The 20749-nt window shown below is 36.4% G+C and overlaps 1 protein-coding gene across 1 annotated transcript; it reads right to left on the reverse strand.

Moving 5' to 3' along the window:
* Positions 1–467: 467 nt before the first annotated feature.
* On the reverse strand, positions 468–17895 carry LOC107763429 (MADS-box protein AGL42-like). Its single transcript, XM_075255300.1, has 8 exons — positions 17321–17895; positions 17053–17243; positions 14874–14958; positions 2331–2392; positions 2147–2246; positions 1951–1992; positions 1826–1867; positions 468–885 (listed from the first exon to the last, which is right to left on the reverse strand). Exons 2-8 carry the CDS (start codon positions 17232–17234, stop codon positions 742–744), a joined length of 657 nt encoding a protein of 218 aa, XP_075111401.1. The 5' UTR covers positions 17235–17243; positions 17321–17895; the 3' UTR covers positions 468–741.
* Between the last annotated feature and the right edge of the window lie 2854 nt (positions 17896–20749).

Below are 20749 nucleotides of genomic sequence, written 5' to 3' on the forward strand. Positions count from 1 at the left end.
ATACAATAATAAATAGGTTTACAGTTAGATATTTATACACAATATATATATATATATATATATATATATATATATATATATATATATATATATATATATAGTGACGGAGCCAGAATTTAACCTAGGGGTGTCAAGCGATATCCCTTCGCCGGAAAATTAAAATATATTGCTAGATAAATTTTTTTATTTTATGTATATTTATAATATGTTGACTCCCCTTGACTTTTCGATGTATCTAATTATTTATATTTATATAAAGTTTGGTTAAAAACTATTAGATTCACGTATAAACCTACATGTTACATTGTGGATCTTCCCCGATGGATCCTAGAAGTGTTTCCAAATATTTATTCATGCAAGTAAACATTACTATCTTTTTTCCCAGTTGTCGAATATGACCATAAAACAATTTCATCAGAAAATTGAGTTTAAAACGTAAACAAAAGAAAGAAACGATATTGTAAATATGCAACTCAAATCAGACTTCTCTATATGACTGTTGTTCAGGGAAATGTAGTTACACTTGCTAAACAACAAAAAGGTAACCCAAAAAAAAAAAAAAAAAAGAAGGGGAAAAGATTGCCTCTATTGGAATGTTTTATTTGTTGAATTTGCAAGCCCTTATGCGTGTAAACAATGGAGCAATGCTAGCCATTTATTCTATGTTATGTTACTGAGGAAAGCCCTAAATATGTATGCAATTGTGCAAATCGAAATATATCCCATTAATTGTCCCAGCGGCTATGAGCAGCGCATTGCAGGAAGGCCGATAAACAATTCAGTCTCCACCTCCAAATTCTGAGTATTTTTGCTACAGTTTCCCCTTTCTTTCAGCTGAGTTGGTGGTGGTGGTGGTGGTGCTGATGGCGTTGGCATTAGGCGGCACTGTGTTGATATATGATTTTTCAAATGTGCAAATGAGAACATAATTCCAAATATTAGTCTAACAAACTGTATAAATTAATAAACACATGATTAATTAGTATAACGAAGCCACAATGATATAAGCTGGCTACATTTCATAACTTACGCGTAGTCGGAAATATTAATTACAAATAAAACTAAGACCGAAGCACTGGTAGATATTGAGAAAATGTATAGAAATGGAAATTGAGTAAAAACCACTATGCAATCATGATAATACTCAACGCTTTACATGCATAAACACTTGCATTAACCTATATATGCTTATACACTTTGTATAACTGCACAAATGTTAGATTTCAGAAAAGCAAGGTACAATAAATCCTTATGATTTAGTCAAACGGGATTTGATACTATAACTTCGTTTTGCCAAAATAAAGAATAATCAAGGTAGGATGCCCTCTAACACAGCAAATTTTGGAACATCACTTCTTTATTACCGGTATGATTAGCCATAGTAGCAAAGTTAACTCTTTCCAAATGGGATTGCATGCAATTGAACTACAACTTCAGACAATTCCATTACCCCTTTTTGCTAATTAGAATATATAGAAGAAATCCTTATAGATTCAGTTTGCTTGTTCAATAAGTCAGGATTTTCACTAAAGCTAATATTCAACTATAAAGAAGTAAACAACATCTGGTATATATCGTTATATACAAAATTAACCTATGTACAGGCTTTGCTGACGAATCGACTCCCCTTGGACATCTGTGTCCAATGACTATGCATTTTAATTTCTTCAACTAATAGTCTAGGGGGAAAACGAATTGTGGAATATGCAACGGATTACTATATCATATGGTATTAATTAAACTTGAAATAAAACTTAACGGGATCCTATATCACATGGTATGTCAATTAAATAATTGTAGGAGTAGCAAATATCAGAGAGGTCACCTTTTCACGTAAATTTTTATTTTCTTCGAGCAATAGACTCTCCTGAACAAGACAAAAAATATATCAGAAAACAATTAATTTACCAAAGAAGTAAAACCCTAAAATGCATCAACTGTTCATCATACCCTGGCTTTTAGGCTTTCTATTTCGTCGTTGAATAATTGAGCCTAGAAAATGACCAACGAAGGAACAGGTTAATATATGATTATTGCGAAAACACCTAAATATTGGATAAAATGGTCTGATATTGCAGACAAGAAATAAGGAAGAAAAAGGAATCAAAGTGCATATTGCAGAATAAGATTAATTAATTGATAGTACTTTTCTGGCCCTAATGTTTTCCAGGCTCCTCTCGAGCTTGCTGTCAATCTCTTGTAGTTCATCCATTGAACATGACCCTAAGCCTTGGCCCATCAGCTTCCTAATTAAGGCATTTAATAAGTTCAACATTAATTTAAGTAAATACTCCAAATAGTTTGAAGAAGAAGCGGAGAGAATATATAACCGTTTGGAAACTTCAAGGATTTCTATCTTCTTTGCCATGTTAGCTGTCTCATGCTTCAAGTGCTGCATATGAAATCAATATCGAAAGAAGCCATACTTAAAAAAAATATAAATAAAAAAGAAGATGAAAGTGTTGCAATAGTTATATGCAAAAAGTGGATTATTAACATATTTATGATGATCGATGAGATATTCTTTATAGTTTTACCCGGTACATCGTTTGGTCATAAATTAGGTCGAAAATTAACAATCTCATAAAATGCAAAATTATAGATTGATTTTATGCTAATTATCTCCCTCATCATACCTCTTAGTTTCATCATACTCAATTGTGGCACATATTTGTCGATCATACAAGAGGGATCTTCTCAGTTTGGAAATGACAAACTAAATTTTATTAATAGTCACAGTTACAGATTTTGGTAGGAAGGTTTCTTGATTTTGTCCACTGTAAGATCTTTACCACAGTGCTAATTATACAAATATTTATGATATAGAAAGACTAATAATCTATCGTCAACTGAATGTCATCGATATATTAGTTGTAAATGTAATATTGTAATTAAGAATTTTCTAGCTGTTAAGTTTGAGTTTAGCCTAGAATAATCTTATCTAGAAAAACCTCTAGACTCTCCTTTGTATTTTCTAGGTGATAAAATTTATCTAAAAATTGTTCTAGAATTCTCTTTTAACACCTATAAATAACCCTCTTTGTCCTAGTGGCTATTTGCAATAAGAAAAGTTGAAGAACTTGTCTCTTCTATACTCTTCGATCTTCTCTTCTCCGACAATCCTCTTATCTCCTCAACTATTCCTCCTCCTCTAACATGGTAGTATTAGAGTCACGACAAATAATGCACCACTTCTTTTCAATTTCCTCGTCTCAGCGAAGAAAGTCATGAAAAATGGTGTTTTCGAATGGTCAATTTTGGTTCTCAAAATGCATGAGAGATTGTAGATAAATGGTATGTAAAATCATGACGTTAAGTGGCTGAATTTCATGACAAAGACAGTGTTGTTCGTGAACATGGCTGGTGGCAACGCAGAAATGCAAGAAAAAGTGGCAGCATTAGAGGCGCTGGTGGGAACTGTTTTTTAGATGAGCAACTCTTGTCTGTTGTAACTTTTCTTGCATATCTTAAGGTAGAGACGAAAAAGACTTGGGCCTAATTTATTTTCATGCAGTAGAGGTCTGAATCTTACTGGTTCAGAGCCCAAATATTAAGTGTCTTTGTTTTTAAAATTTTAATCTTAATCATTCAGATTTTAATCATTAAGTGTGTTTGTTTTTCTTAATTCACAACTACTTAATGAGTCTGAATAGGCCTGTATGATTAAGATGTATAACAAAGATTTAGTTTCATTAAGATGCTATCATCCATATTTGTTACTAGATGCCGCCACCGCCTACCATTATCAACTACCACTACCATCATACTCAACCATTACCACCGCCATCCTCAACCATAGCCGCCACCACTACCACCACCCGCCACCCCCACCACTATCATCCTCAACCACAACCACATACTCACCTACCTCAACTACCACAACCAACCACCCCCATCACTATCAACAACCATAGCCGGCATCACTCACCATTATAAACTACCACCACCCACCATCACCTTCCTTAATCACAACCACAACTACTAACACCACCCACCATTATTAACTATCATCACCCACCACCACCATCCTCAACTATAATCGCGGTCGCGACTAATCACCACTAGCTACCATCCAGAACCACTACCAACCAGCGTCTTTAATAGGCATTCACAAGCACCCACATTACTTCACAAGGACCACTGTTAGCCATTACCACCACTAACTACCATATTTTAAAAATCTATATATTTTTTATTGATGGAATATTAGATTAATTAGTATTTTATTTTAATTTTATGTTTATTAATTTTTAAATAAAGATAAATTTTATACATTCATAAAAAAACAAACAGTCTTAATCATTTAGTATTGAGAGCTTAATACGCATCTTAATATTCAAATGTATATTCATATTCAAATGTCTTAATCTTGATACACATCTTGATATTCAGATTCAGACGTCTTAATCTTAAAAAAAATGCGGCCTTAGCCAAGAATGCAAAACCTGAAGGCGAAAAATAGGTTGTTATGTCAGGTTGTTGGCAATGATGATGCTTAGTGTTAGCCCCTCGGCTTGATTGATCCAATATGGCATGGGCGCGATGAAGTATTTACATAATGGACCTCGGCACGACCCTATGATGGTTGTTGCATCATGTTGACAAGCCTGTTCAACATGGGCAGGTGTTGATGGGCATCGCTTGTGGCACGTCGGCTTGTGGCTTAGGTGACAAGATCATGGCATTGGCGTGGCCATGGCAAGGCAACAGGCAGCAAAATCATAGCAAGGGTTGGAAAGGCTAAGGCAGGGCATAGCAAGGCAGATGGGCGCATGCAAAGTAGCATCATGGGCGAGCTGGGCATGCAGCATTGGCAAGCATGCACCCAAGTCATGCTGCACACTGGCATGCGGGAAAACATGTCACAAGTTAGCCTGTTGGCGCCAGAATTCGAAGGCCGCGCCATGTGCCGAGCACATGCATGCAGTTGGGCAATTACCTGATTTCTAGCAAAGTGGGTATATGGATTTTGCGGCAGTTATCTTGTAAAATTCGAATAATTGAACCCTTTGCAGTTGGGGATGTCAACTGCTAGTTAGGATAAGGCAGCATGTGCCATACATGTGCCAAAACGTGTGTCTATATATATGTGGGCATGGCAAACTTGTCAAAGGCAGAGTGTGGCTGTCTTTTGGCAAACTTTTGTAAGGCTGATTTCATGCATTCTTTATAGCATGTATTATAATACAAAGTTGGGAATTGATTCTTGTAATTGCATGTCTTGTCTGATTTCTGTATGCCTTTTATATTCTAAGTTTCAAACCAAAGCGTGAGTGCAAAAGGAAGAGGCCCGAGTCATTGTATGTGACTATCGTGCAATGTCAAAACGAAAAAAAATTACTCTGTAGCAACTGGTATCAGAGTTCCGTTAGGAAGATCTTGGAATAATCATGGCTGGAAATGCAGGACTTCGTGAAAGAATTGAGAAGTTAGAGGCACTGGTCGAAATAACTGATGACGCCCTGCATCTGATATTCTGACGCAGATCCATGCTGTTAACATGGAACTTCAATACGTTCGTGAGAGTGTTGATACCCAATTGGTGGAATTGCAGACTTTCCACGAAACTGCTGAAGAGCGGTTGGAAAATTTACAAAAGGAAAATGAGGAACTTAAGACAGAAATTTGGATCATTCGACGGGATATTGTAAATGTGCCCCAAGGAGGTGGAGAACACACCAAAATTAAGATTCCCGAGCCAAATGCATTTCATGGCGTTAGAGACGCCAAAGAACTGAAAAACTTCTTATTGGACTTGGAGCATTACTTCTCTATTGCTCAAGTTCCAGAGAAGGACAACTGACCATAGCAGTGCGATATTTTAGGAAGATGCAGCGCTGTGGTGGCGTACGACAAATTCAGACAATGAAAGTACCGGCAGACCCAAGGTTGATACTTGGGAAAAACTTTGTAACGTTTTGAGGGACAAGTTCTTACCCATCAACTCGTCTTGGGTTGCTAGGGATCGCTTGAAACGATTGAGGCAGACCGGTTCTTTTTGGGATAAGGTCTTCATTTTACTGAAGAAGGCCATTACATCCGAAGCAATATTGAAGCTGCCAGATTTTAACTTGTCATTTGAAGTACATACTGATGCTTCAGATTATGTTATTGGCGGTGTACTGGTCCAGGAGGATCATCCAGTTGCACTTGAAAGCAGAAAGTTGAACACTACGGAGCAACGTTATTCTGCACATGAGAAAGAGATGGTTGTAGTAATTCATTGTCTTCAAGTTTGGAGAATTTATTTGCTTAAAACAAAGTTCGTGGTACGTATGGATAACATGGCTTAGGCCTCATTTGTTTACGCTTAATGGAAGTCTGAATCTTAATCATTCAGATCTCAGATATTAAGTACGTTTGTTTTTAAAGCTGAATCTTAATTATTCAGATCTTAATCATTAAGTGTGTTTGATTTTTTTTACTTCACAACCACTTAATGAGTCTGAATATGTCTGTATGATTAAGATCTATAACAAAGACTTAATTTCATTAAGATGCTATCACATATTCATTATTAACTGCCGCCACCGCCTATCATTATCAGCTACTACCATGTCGCTGGCACCACCATACTGAACCACCACCACCACCACCACCACCTTGCCACCATCATCCTCAATCATAGCCGCCACCATTATCGACTATTACCAACTACTATCCCCACCACTCCGACCACCATCATTCTCACCCACAATCAACAGTCATCCACCTCAACTACCACAACTGACCACCCCATCACCATCAACCACAGCTAGCACTGTCCATCATTATAACCTACCAATACCCACCCACCACCTTCCTTAGTCACAACTACTACCACCAGCCGCCATTATTAACTATCACAACCACCACAAACATCCTCAATCATAATTGCCATCATTACCAATCACTACTAGCTACTAGCATGAACCATCATCATCAACCAAAACTACCACCAACCACCGCCTCTAGTCGGCATTCACCCGTTTGCCATCACTACCACCAACTATTATATTTTTAAAAATTATATATTTTACTGATAGAATATTAGATTATTTGTTTCATTTGAATTTTATGTTTATTAATTTTCAATAAAAATAAAGTTTATACATTCAGATGTTAAAAATCAAACAGTCTTAATTATTTTTATTCAGATCTTAATACACATTTTAATATATTCAGATGTGTATTTAGATTCAGATGTCTTAATCTTAATACACATCTTGATATTCAGATGTGTATTCAGATTCAGGCATCTTAATCTTAAAAAAAACAAATAAGGCCTTATACATACTTCAAAACTCAACAAACATTCAGTCCGAAGCAGGCCCGGTGGCAAGAGTTCTTGGCTGTATATGACTTTGTGTGGGTACACAAACCTGGAAAACAAAATCAAGTTGCCGATGCACTTAGCCGTAAAGAGTATTTACTGCAACTTATTCGCTCACTCAAATTGAATCTAATTTTTTGGATACAATCAAGTTATGTGCCGCAAATGATCCATTATATGTGAAATTAATGGATCAAGTGAAAGATGGACAGTTAGGCAATATTGGATCGAGGACATTCTGCTTCACTTCGGGGGAGGGGGGGGGGATTGTTGTTCCTCATGGTGCTGGGTTGCATTGTTCTCTTCTAAAAGAGACACATGATACTCCTTATGCTGACCATCCGGGTGTTGAAAGGATGTTGGCGTTGCTGTTTCGAAATTATTTTTTACCGAAAATGGAAGATGATATTGAGGCCTATGTGAAAACTTGTCTAGTATGCCAACTTGACAAGACTAAACAGAAGAGAGAAGCTGGTTTACTACAACCTCTACCAGTTTCGGAGTGTCCGTGGGCTTCCAAAAGTTGATGGTAAAGCATCAATTATGGTGGTGGTAGGCAGATTCTCAAAGTATGGGATTTTTGTTGTTGCTCCAACCATTTGTTCTTTTGAAGTAGCTGCCGATTTATTCTACAAACATGTTGTAAAACACTTTGGGGTATAAAAGATATTGTGAGTGATCGGGATCCGAGATTTACAAGCCGATGTTGGACTGTTTTGTTCAAATTTTGGGGACTGATTTGAAATTCTCGATGCAAGTCACCTACAAACCGATGGGCGGATCGAACATATCACTCATATGCTTGAAGAGTACTTTAGGCATTATGTGACTGCTAATAAGAGAAACTAGGTTGAATTTCTAGATAGTGCGTAGTTTTGTTATAACTTGCACATGCCTTTGGTAACTGAAATAAGTCTTTTGAGATAGTGTTGGGAAGACAACCTGACACACCGCTGGAAGTCGCTCAATTGAAATCATGGGGCAAATGTCTTATTGTTTATAGATACGCTCGAAACAAGCATGAATTGCTAGCATAGGCACCAGATAACTTGAGAAGAGCGACTAAAAAGATGAAAAAGTATACCGACAGAAACATGCGAACATTGGAATTCAATGTTGGTGACAAGGTGTTGCTGAAGCTTACTCCATAGATTTGGAAGAAAATCAGTAGCAAGATGCATCATCGTGGAATGATCTAAAGTATGACGGCCCATTCGAAGTTATAAAGAATGTGGGTGAAGTAGCAGATCGGCTGAATCTACAGGAATGTCTCAAAATACACCCAACTTTTCATATGAGTTTACTGAAAACGTTTCATGAAAATGCTGATGATCCAACAAGGGCGGTGTCAAAACGTGCTCCTCTAGTAGAGCGCAAGAAATATGAGGACATTATTGAGAAGATTTTAGATCACCAAACGCTGGGTCAAAACAAAAATAATAGAGGGACAGAGTTCCTGTCTCAATGGACAGGGAAACAAGAGTGTGATGCAACTTGGGAGAAAGGGTCGTCTCTATGGCAATTTCAAGATCAAATCAAGGTGTACCTGGATTCTGCTTTGGCGATGAGCTCATATGGTAGGGGAAGTTTGTTAGTCCCTCGGCTTGATTGATCAAACATACATGGGCGTGACGAGGGATTTACATGATGGACCTTGGCACAACATTATGATGGTTGTTGCATCATGTTGATAAGACTGTCCAACTTGGGTAGGTGTTGATGGGCATGGACTGTGGTACATCTGCATGTGGATTAGGCGCCAAGATATGATAAGACCATGAAATTGGCGTGGACATGGCAAGGGGAAGGCAACGGGCAACAAACGCATAGCAAGGGGCATGACAAGGCAGATGGGCACAAGCAAGGCAGTGTTATCAGTGGGTGGGGCATGCAGCATTGGCAGACATGCGCGCAAGGCATGTTGCACACTGGAATGGTGGGAAAGCATGGCACAAGTTGGCTTGTTAGTGCCAAAATTCGAAGGCTACGCCCATATGTCGCGCATATACATGCAGTTGGGCAGTTACTTGATTTTCAGCAAAGTGGGCAATGTGAGTTTGGGGAACTTATCTTGTAAAATTCAAATATTTGAATCCATTGCAGTTGGGGATGTCAACTGCTAGTTTAGAATAAGGCAGCATGTGCCAAAATGTGTGCCTATATATATGAGCATGACAGACTTGCCAAAGGTGTGGGTATCTTTTGGCTAACTTTTGTATGGCCGATTTCATGTGTACTTTGTAGCACGAGTTAAAATATAAAGTTGGGAAGTGATTCCTGTAACTATGTGCCTTGTTTGATTTATGTTTCTTTTATATTCTAAATATCAAACCAAAGCGTGAGTGAAAAAGGAAGAGGGTTGAGTCATTGTGTGTGACTGCCGTGTAGTGTCAAAATGAAAAAGAAATTGACCATGTAACATATAGCATAGTGCAGATCATCCTAACGTGAAAATATCGAAGCCAAAAGTTTAATAGTGTAAGGAGTGCCAAGAAACTCAAAAACTTCATGTGGGATATGGAGCGGTACTTTTATGTTTCCTATATGCGAGATGAGGACAAAGTCACTATTACAACAATATACTTGGTAGACGATGCTAAACTATGGTGGCATACGCGCATAGCAGCCGACGTAAGCACTGGCCGGCCTAAAATTGACTTTTGGAAAGGTCTGAATAAAAAATTAAAGGATCAATTCTTTCCTAGTAATGCGGACTGGATTGCTAGAGACTGTTTGAAAAAGTTGAAGTAAACTAGAACGGCTAGGGAATATGTTAAAGATTTCAATTTTTTGATGCTAGACATGAGCAATATGTTTGAGGAAGACAAGTTACAAAAATTCCTGTATGGGTGCATTCGCGGGCGCGAATAGAACTTCGAAGACAAAATGTGAAAGACCTTCCTAGTACTATTACAGTTGCGGATGCATTGGGTGACTTTCAATTGGGACAAGAAGATTCTAACTTTTCTTTTATGTTCAAACATAAGAACAAGGGCAAGGCAACAAAATGGAAGAAAAAGGAAAATGAAAAGGGTGATGTTGTTGGGGACAATGCCAACAAGAAGGAAAAGCAAAGTGCAAGAACTTCAAAGAAAGGGGAACAAAGTGGCAAATTTGATGGTTGCTTTCTTTGCAAAAGACCTTATTCGTTAAAGAAATGCTCAAAGCTTGAATGCATTACTGCTCCACTTACAGAAGATGATAGTAAAGCAGAGCAGCAAGGTAGAGAATAATAGTGTGTATATTTGGGACCTATGGTGGTGCTGAAAAATACGGAACCTGCTTCATCAAGGACGGTGAATTTTTTTTTGGGGGGGAGGGGTGGTGGTGGTTTATTTGCCTGTTAGCCAAGTAGCTCGGATTATGCCACAGACATGATAAGAGTTTGACATGTTGCTCCTTGTCATGGGCTATTGTGCGGTGAAAAAGTAATGTAACAACAAAAGAGTCCTAGGCGATAAGGCAATGTAACTTAGTGTTATGGCAATGACAACCTAGTGTTGTCTTAGCTTGGGTGAGTGGGCAGGCACCTAGGCACAATATGGGCAAATAACTTACCATGGGTAATGACATCATGGCATAACGACTCGATGTCAAAGCAAGTTCTTGGCACAATCAGGATGTGGGCAATGCAGAATTAGCATGGTCATGTGTGGAACTTGTCATGTGCATCGGTCAGGGCATGTACATAGGACTCGACAGAGGCAAATGACATGGCAAAGTTGACAAGGCTAGCCGCTGGCCTTGACTCAAAGCATGCAGTTGGGTGCAAGACACACGTATGAAATGCACATGAGGCAGTTGACAAGCATATCAAGCACAAGAAAAAAAAATAGTTGGGCGATTATTTCTGCCACTGTCTAATGAAGGCGGTTTTGTAGGCTAAGTGAATGCCTATTTTTATTGCTTATCAGTTGGGTATGTCAACTGAATTAGGAAAAACTTACTCATGAGAGTATGTCATGTGTAATAGGCTGATTGCACTATAAATGTATGCTAGTCGCACCTAATTTCCGATAAAAAGAGTGAATTCCTAAGGGTAGCAAAAATATTCTAAGGCATTAAACTAGGGTATTCTTCGTACTAGGTCAAATGGTGGCTTCTTTGTTTTCTTGTATTCACCTTAGTAATACTAGTTGTGAAAAAAGCTTCATGTATATTGTGTGCCTTCAACATTTGCTTTTTGTTCACTCTGCTACCTTACAATCAAATTAGATTTAAATGACCCTAAAATAAACTAAGTGTTGGAAGGCTGAAGTCAAGTGCTGAGCTTGACTGTCGCATGGAGGTGATTCTTGTGGTTAAGAAAATTACAATTGTGACAATAATGAGAGACCTTTGCTTCAAAATAAAAACATATTTGGAAAAGATAGGAAGGAAAGATAAATAAACTCTCACACCCATTGCCAACGCTAGGATGATGCCATATTTGAAGAGGTAGCCAATGCAACCACCTCAAAAGAAGCTTAGGAGAAATTAAAAGATTTCTCCAAAGAGTTCATAAGCATTAAAGATTTAAAAATAAAGAAAGTTTCGAATTATTCTTCTAAAAATAAATGTTGTTATGTTAAGTTAAAAAGGTAAGCAAAAAAAAGTAAAGGATATCCATGTGGTGGAAAAGTTCATGCATTTTTTAACATTTAAATTTAATTATGTAATGTGTGCTATTAAGGGGTCTAAAAATTTAAACGTTATGATGAGAGGGCAATTGAAAGGTTCTTTACAACCCCATGAAGAAAAGATCAAGAGGACACAAGAAGAGCTAATAGAGCAACTTTCTTAAAATCAAGGCATCCCTTAAGGATGATGGAGGTGAAAAGAGTTATAGAAGGCATGAATGTAGGGTCGGGAAAGAGAAAGAAGCAATAATATAACAGTTCCAACAATGAAGAGAAACGTAGACAATCATTTAGAGATCATGATCATAGAGAAGGACGAGGTTGATTGTTGTTCGTAATATTTGGACAACGGAGCGCCAACCATGTGTTGCCGATACAAAAAAAGTATTTCATGAAAGTCTTGGAGTTCAAATATGTGAAGACTCATGATCAAGTTGTAAACACTTTTACGTATTCTTTCAAGTTTTCAGTTTTTTGAAGACTGAGATCTAAGTTGCGCGGACTCTTCGATTTTGGTGACATCTCCGTCCTGATACAAGATGGGGATGGGGACAGGATACATCCCGAGTTCGGTCAACTGACTTCGGACACTTTGATCGGAGTTCATCGACAAATTTGGGAGAAAAAATGAGATTTTTATTTCTCAAAATCAAAAATAAAACAAATTTAGGAGTTAGGACAATGAAAGAATAATGTCCATCTTAGAGAATGAAAGATTGAATTCTACAATATTTATGTAAGTTTTTCAGAGAATATCTCTCAAAATTTACAATATTTTTATAGCTCTATTTTTTATTAGCCGAATCTCCGCACCCGTATCCATATCCGGATTCGCACCCCCCGAACCTTAAAATTTAGATTTTGCCGAATCTGATACTCCAATCCGTTCCCTTATCGGATACCCGTACCCGAGTCCGAGCAACTTAGACTGAGATCAAGGCTTGAAGCAAAGAAGAAAATCCCAATTTACATCTAGAATATCCACACCCTTAATTTTTTAATTTTCTTCTTTGATTTACTCCAAGTCTTGATCTCAATTTTCAAAATTTTTAAACTTTAGAGGCTTCATAAAAATATCTACAATGCTGGATCACAAGTCTTCACATATTTGAGCTCCACTTACTCCTTGGCAATACATTTTTTGTATCCACACTATAATTGCTTGCTCCATTGGCTAAAATACCACAAACTGCAACCATCCTAGTCTTTTGTCTCTTAAAAGTGAGAAAAATATTGACATTACCTTCTTTCTTGTCATCAATAAAGTTGGTTTTCTCTTCAATGTTGTGTGGCACTCTAAAGTAATGGCCAAAGATATGACAATGTTAGCACTCAAGTTTCGATTTTGTCATACCTTTTTCATTTGTTTCTTGATGGCAACCACGTCCTTCCCTCTTCCTTGTCCACAATCATAATCTCTAAATGATTGTTGATCTTTCTTTATTAGTAGAGTTGTTAATGTTGCTTCTTCCATGAGTGCCACATTCTCTCATTGACGAGCTTTCACTCTCATTCACTAATGCTTGGATGATGCCAAGTTGAGAAGGTCAAAAGAAAATAGAGCGATGTACAAAATTCTCTCTAAAGAGTTAATAAAATGAAAAAGGTAAAGCTTTAATCTCTAAAGGCCGACTTTGAAGCTTTAAAAATGAAAATATCCGAATCCATTTTTGGATTATCGTTCAAAAGTGAAACTCGTTGTGAATCAATTAAAAAGATACTGAGTGAAAGTAGAAGTTGTCCATATGGGTAGGAGAATCATGTGTTTTTTAACACCTAAATTTTAATTATGTGATGTGCATAATTTTGGAGTCTAAAGATTTAGATTCTATGACGTTAGAACAATTAAAGGGCTCTTTACAAGTCTATGAAGAAGAAGAAGATCAAGATGACACACAAAGATCCACTAGCTAGAACTATTTCTTGTAACCAAGGGATACTTAAGAATGATAGGAGGTGAAAAAAGCTATAAAGGATGTAGACAAGGAAGAGGACGTGATGGTCATGGTTGAGGAAGAAGCAATATCAACAATTACGACAATAAAGAGAAAAGGCCAAGATTCATTTAGAAGTGGTGGTCGCAAATAAGGAGGAAAAAGAGGATGTGGTTACCACCAAGAAGAAATGAAAAAGGTATTACAAATCTAAATTGAGTGGTACAATAGTCATAAATTTGTTCATTCCTCCTTATTTTTGTTTTCCTTCAGTGCTAGAACGTAATGTTAATTCTTCTTGGTTAAAAAAAGTAAGACAAAAGGGATGAATATAGTTTGCGGTATTTGGATAACGGAGCGAGCAATGATGTGTGTGGAAACAAAGAAAGCACTGCCCAATTAAAGGAAGTGAAGCTGAAAACTCCTAAGCAAGTTGCGGATGAATTTACGAAGTCGTCTTTCAAGTTGAAGATTTTTGAAGATTGAGAGATTAGTGATGGTGTAAATATAAATTAAAATTTTCTAAGTGCTTTGCTAGATAAAGTTTGAGTTTTGTCTAGAACTTCTTTTGTGCGTCTCTAGAAGGATAGTCTTATCTTTAAAACTCTGAATTCACTCTTGCATTTTCTAGACGATTAGCTTTATCTAGAAGTACGTAGTTCTAAAATTCTCCTGTTAGTCCCCTTTATACTTGCCAATTGAACTGAAAAATGTTGAAGAACTTCTCTTCCAAAAACAAAGTCTTCTATTAATTCTCCTATAACCCTCTTAATTATCTCCTCTAGTATTCCTCTTCATCTAACACTATTGAAATAATAGCTTCAAAAGTAGCTGCACATATATATATATATATTTTGTCGATCAAACACAAATAGCTTGATACAAATGAAATCCAATATTCATCTATACACAATTATAAAATTTAAGGCCCTATTCCATAAATTGCTATACTAAATTGCTTGATGCACATAAAAGAAAACCATGGAAGTAATTCAAAAGAACACTGACCTCCATGTACTGCTGGAGTTCAGTGCTGTTGTCCACCACCGTTTCTCTTGCACGTTCGTGATATCTCTCAATTGTCTTTTGCATACTGAATCACCCAAAATGAAGTAATTGTAATGCTTTCACCAAAACTAAATTATATTGCACTTTGGAAACCTAGGTATGGGGTGCTTTTGTATAGTAGATGGAGGCACTATATACTCAACATATATATTAAGATCCTTGAATAGGTTTAACTTTAGTTGTCTTTAATTAGTTCTCTCATTGAGTAACTTGTTATTGCTTTCTCATTTAATTTATGTTAGATTTAAAATCATATAGTTTGATTTGTAATGTCTCCAATAGGAGCTAGTTTTTCTTATAGTTGCATCACTTCACTTGAAAAAGAGAAAATATGAAAAGAATGAACTCAGACACAATCAACAAGACTTTAGTTGGATTTAGTCCCAAAGAAATGAGGGTACTCGAGAGATAAGGAGGGCGACCTAACACATAAAAAGATGCATATATAGGAGTACAAGCAGTAGTAATCAACATTACATGTACCATATATATTGTTCAAAAAGAACTAAAACAATTAAAAGCTATGTCGCGAGGGCTCTTCAAAATCCTTGTCGGACCTGTGTCAATACAACATAGGTGTGGGTGTTAGTATGAGATCCACACTGGATTTAGTCAACCGACCTTGGGTGCTTTTTACAATATCCATGAACAAGAAGTATAGATTGATCAGGTATTTGGTTTCATTTTGTAGGTTTATGTCATATACTATATATATGGACTATGGTTATATACAGTATGAGTATGTTTTGCTGTTGTACGAGATATCTTATGAATAAAATATTAGATATTATAAAGAATAAAATATTATTAATTTTATCAATAACTTTAATTAATCGAGATATATAGTTAAATGTGTCGTAATATTCATTTATTGGTTCTATCCGAGTACTTGTATTCGTAATCGGATCCATACACCCGAATCCTAAAATTTATGTGGTGATAAATTTGGCCTCTAGATCCCGCACTCATATCGGATACTCACACTCCGAGTCCAAACAACATAGACTAAAAGCCGTACCTCGACCCCTCCCCCACCAAATTCCATAGGGAAAAAACCCTCCCATTTACCTAATAACTCCACTCATCAAAGAAACTTTCCTCAAGATGTAAAAGAAATGTGCATATCATACGGTAATAAATTAAGAGAGACCTCTATCATACATGGTGTGTAGGACAGGCCTTTGAGTGGCATAAAATGATGAAAAAGACCATGAGATATCTACAGCATCAGAACCTTCTAGCCAATCTAAGTTCACCATAGCTAGCTAGGCTTACTTCATGTTCCATATAGCTAGCTCCTTCGTGATATATATATATATATATTTGTTCAAGACTCCATTGAGCACCACTAAATGAAATTATATATAACATGTTTCACTAAACGATCATATGTGCTAGTTATTTATCCAGAACTCATTTAGATTTTTAAATCGAAAAGTAGATGCATGTATACACTTATTTTAAGGTCGGAGCCAAAAAAAAAAAAAAAAAAATCATGTAGAGAAGAAGTTGAAAGAATAATATTATTGAAACTCAAATGGAGTGTTTTACTCGAGTGCTCAAGAAGGTAGTAAAACCTTAAAATTTATCAGGACTGTTCCATCGAACGAAGCAAACACTGGTGATAACATGATGAAGTAAAGATTTAAATGAGACATCCAAGTATATGTCTCAGAAGTAATGAAACAATAATCGATACGCAGCAAACAGACTGAGTGGGGGTACACAATTGATGCATACGAGGTCATGACGAGACGAACTTAAAAAAACAGTGTCATCGTACTTTCTAAGTACACAAACACAAAAGTCCATGCCCCTCCTTACAGCAGCTTCAAAGATCGAAATTAGAATAGCAAGAGAAAACGTACACATTGAACACAGTGAGAACTTTCTTTTTCAATGGAAAAAAAAGAAGAAGAAGTGAGAGCATCAAGTGAATAGCGAACAGATCGAGTACGAGACGAAGATGGACCCGTTAAACCAATTGATTGATATTATATTATTGGATAAGGGAAACACTGTTTTAATGAAATTAAAGGATCGGAGGGTATGCAAGTTCATTAATTATTGTAAAGATATTTCAATAACAGAAGGGGAAAAAAAGGATCGGAGTAAGTACTTGGAGCTAGCAAAATTGTAGAGTCTTCCTTTCTGTGAGAAAATGATCAAAGCAACTTCAGCATCACAAAGAACTGATAGCTCGTTAGCTTTCTTCACAAGTCCATTCCGGCGCTTTGAGAAGGTTACTTGCCTGCTTGTTAAATTCTCTATTCGTTTCATTTGTACCTTTCCTCTCACCATTTTTATTTTCTGCACAATTAATTTTGTCAATGACAAATGCTCTTAATCAGGATGAAACTCATCGAATATTAAGAACGAAAATTTACCAATAAATTAAGGTAGCTGAAAACCCGTGCAAGAAGAAGTTGATATCCAAATGTTTAAAGAGAAATTAAGGCAAAGCTGAATATCCAAGAAATTCACAAGCCAAAAGATTGTTGGAAGAAAAAACTAAATCTGAGAAATAAATACTAACAACTTCAAAACCCTAAAAGAGTTCTATTTCAGAAACTGAAGTTTTCAGCACACACACACACACACAAAAAGAAAAAAACAGTTGCAAAAGACTGTGGAAAACCCTAGCTGTGAAAATCTACACTTACTAGGATGCACCGATGAGATTTGAAAATCTTAGAAAAAACATTCAGCTATGAAAGAATTAATGAAGGCATTAAAAATTTGCTAAAAACAAAAGAACAAGACCAGAACCCAAGGATGAAAAAGGAAAGAGGATGAAGATAGAACAATCTTAAGAATAAAAAGTAAGCAATTGGATTCCTAGAAATACATAAAGAAGAACCAAGATATATGAAGGATCTTTATTTTTGGGTTGATGTATCAATCTTCATTTTCTGACCACAGAACCCAAAGTTTCCATATTGATCATTGTTCTCTAATTATTCCATATGTCTCTTTCCATCAGTCTTATATTACCCAAACAAAAAAAGAAAGGAAAAGCACAAAAACAGTAAATAAAATAAAGTGAAAGACCGGGCAAAACTCATTTTTATCTTGTTTTAGTAATCACATATCAGAAAGCAACAGCAAAGATAAAGAGACCACTAATTCAGGGCCAGAAATGGGATTACACTTTATTTTATTGCTCAAAGAGTTGTTAGACACTTCAAAAACATATTTCTATTATCTTGTGGTACTTATCTTTAGTTTTTTAAAAGAAAGATTCCTGTATAATTAGCGCAGCAAAGAGCATCAAAATCTTAATTAGTGACAGGATTAGGAAGTGATATGTGCAGGTCGATGTCAATCTATATTACTCATCCATTCCAATTTACTGAACTTGTTTGACTGAGTTTAAGAAGAAATAAAGACTTTTGAAATTTGTGGTCCTAAACAAGTTAAAAAGGGGCCCCAAAGTATTTGTGTGGTTATAAAATCTTCTCATTAAGGGTAGAATTGTAAGTGTAAGCTAAATTATTTTCAAATTTAGAAAGGAGTCATTATTTTTGGAACATATCAAAGAGGAAATAGGTTTATATAAACCGGAAGAGTATCTTAAAAACGTTGGCAGAGAGATGGCCAATGGTAACAAAGATTGTCACGTGGCTCACTTCGTTTGGCGAGTCTGCTTCTACTTTTGTGCGTCCTTTGACTGCTGCTATACTAAATATGTTGTACTTCTTCATTGGCCCTAGTTTTTATTTTAAGGCCCTAATATTATATTCGAAGTATTCACGTTAAACTTTGGAGTCCGAAATCAAAATGTGTTTTTTTTTTACTCAAACTATACAACTAGATGGTAAAAAAAAAGTTACAGTTTTATATATAGCGCCACAATACCTGGCACTATACATTAACAGTAACGGAATCGTTAATGTATAGCGCCAAGTATTGTGGCGTTATACTGTAAAAGCTGACATGGCCAGGTATAGCGCCACAATACCTGGCGCTATACATTAATGGTTCTGTTACTGTTAATGTATAGCGCCAGGTATTGTGGCGCTATAATAGATTTTCCTGGCCCCACCAATAATTTCGGACTTCAATAATTCAAAAGCGTATAGTGCCAACGTTTTTGGCGCTATACATATAAAAAAAATCCGGCTAGCCATTTCCTATATAAAGAGGTTAGGATTGTATAGAAATTCATCCAAAAAAAATTTGTTAACTCTTGTTGAAACGTTTATTGTTCTTAAATTCTCCAACAGTTTTTCATTATGTCTGAAGAGCGTAGAATAAGAGTTTCATTATATTGGGGGGTGAGGTTGTGATGGAGAATAATTCTGTGGGCTACAGTTTACCTGCTCAGTGTCATGTTAAATTGCCACTTACAATAGAGTACGATAAATTGATATCGTTATTATGCAAAAAACTGAGTGTGAGGAAACGTTCAGTTATAGTTAAAGTAACTGGAAGATATCCGTATTCCGTCACTCCGCAAGGGGTTGTTTTTTACTCGGAGTTTAACATCGGCGATGATGAAACTTTGAGTGATTTTTTGAGGACTCCGGACGAATGTCAGGAATTTCTTGTAATCACAATGTTGGAGATGTACGTGAAGGTCGAAGACGTTCCCAAAAACGAGGTTGTGCGTAGCAGAGATAACCCTCAGTCATTGGGTGGTTATTCTGGAGCAGTTTTTGCCGGACAGGTTCCGGATGAAAGAGTTTTCATTGATTTAAACTTATCACCAGCGGCGAATGAGCAACGAGAAAATAATTTATATTCTGCTTTCCATAATTCACTAGACGAGTGGTAAGCTTTAATTTTCATTTGTGTTAATTATGTATATTTTTGCCGTACTTGAATTTGTATTAACGCTCATATATTTAATAGGGGGTACCGACCGGATATGAATTTTACAAGTGGCCCATCCGGTAGTCATCACCTAATTGAAAACGTCCATCATGGAATTTCATCACATTACGACTTGTAAGTGAAGTGATATAAAACCATATGGATATCATTTATTAATTCGATAGCTAATATTTTTGTTGGTTGTGCAGTGAAAACGAGCAAGTTGAACCATCTGTACTCACTCAATTGACGGAAAACGACGTATTACATCGGGATCTGGCAGATGCATAGAGTGAGGAATAGAACAGTGATTACGATAACAATGCCGATGAATCCGGAGACGAGACACCCTTTTTTCGTGAGGATGGTGATGAACAGGATGAGGAGGAAGGACCTGATACTGGTACTGTATGAACCAGATTTGCAAGGTTCCCGGCGAACCTATTTGTGATTTTCAGGAATGGGTCGATGAACCATGTTATCAGGAATGTTACAGAGAACAACTGCAGTTTCTTTATAATACGTGTTTAAGACAATGAGAAAAAGAAAAAGAAAGCAATACAATCATTGCAGACTTGAGGGTGAAACTGAAGGATGTGGGAGAAGAAAAATGGAAAACGCAATGGAATTGTGAAGCACAAAAGGAACGTAAAAAAAAATATAAATTGGAACTTGCGGAGGTGAAGGCGAAACTGAAAGATGTAGAAGAAGAAAAAGAACAACTGCAAGAACGATTTAAGTGGTTGGAGCGGAAAATAAATGGCAACATGGGCTAAACAGGCTATGTATGTGTTTAGTGTATTTTTCATATTTCATGTATTTTGATTGTGTTGGCATGCTATGTTTGTGTTTGTGCTGTAGTAATGTTTTCCTTGTTTGTTGTACTAAATTTTATTTTAATTAAAGTAGAAGTTAAGTTTAACTGCTTGTGTTGTTCTACATTTTATTTTATGAAACTATCAAACAAATGGAGAACTAAAAAAAGTAATGAGCATATTCGA

Source organism: Nicotiana tabacum, chromosome 6, assembly GCF_000715075.1.
Source record: "Nicotiana tabacum cultivar K326 chromosome 6, ASM71507v2, whole genome shotgun sequence".
NCBI lineage: Eukaryota > Viridiplantae > Streptophyta > Magnoliopsida > Solanales > Solanaceae > Nicotiana > Nicotiana tabacum.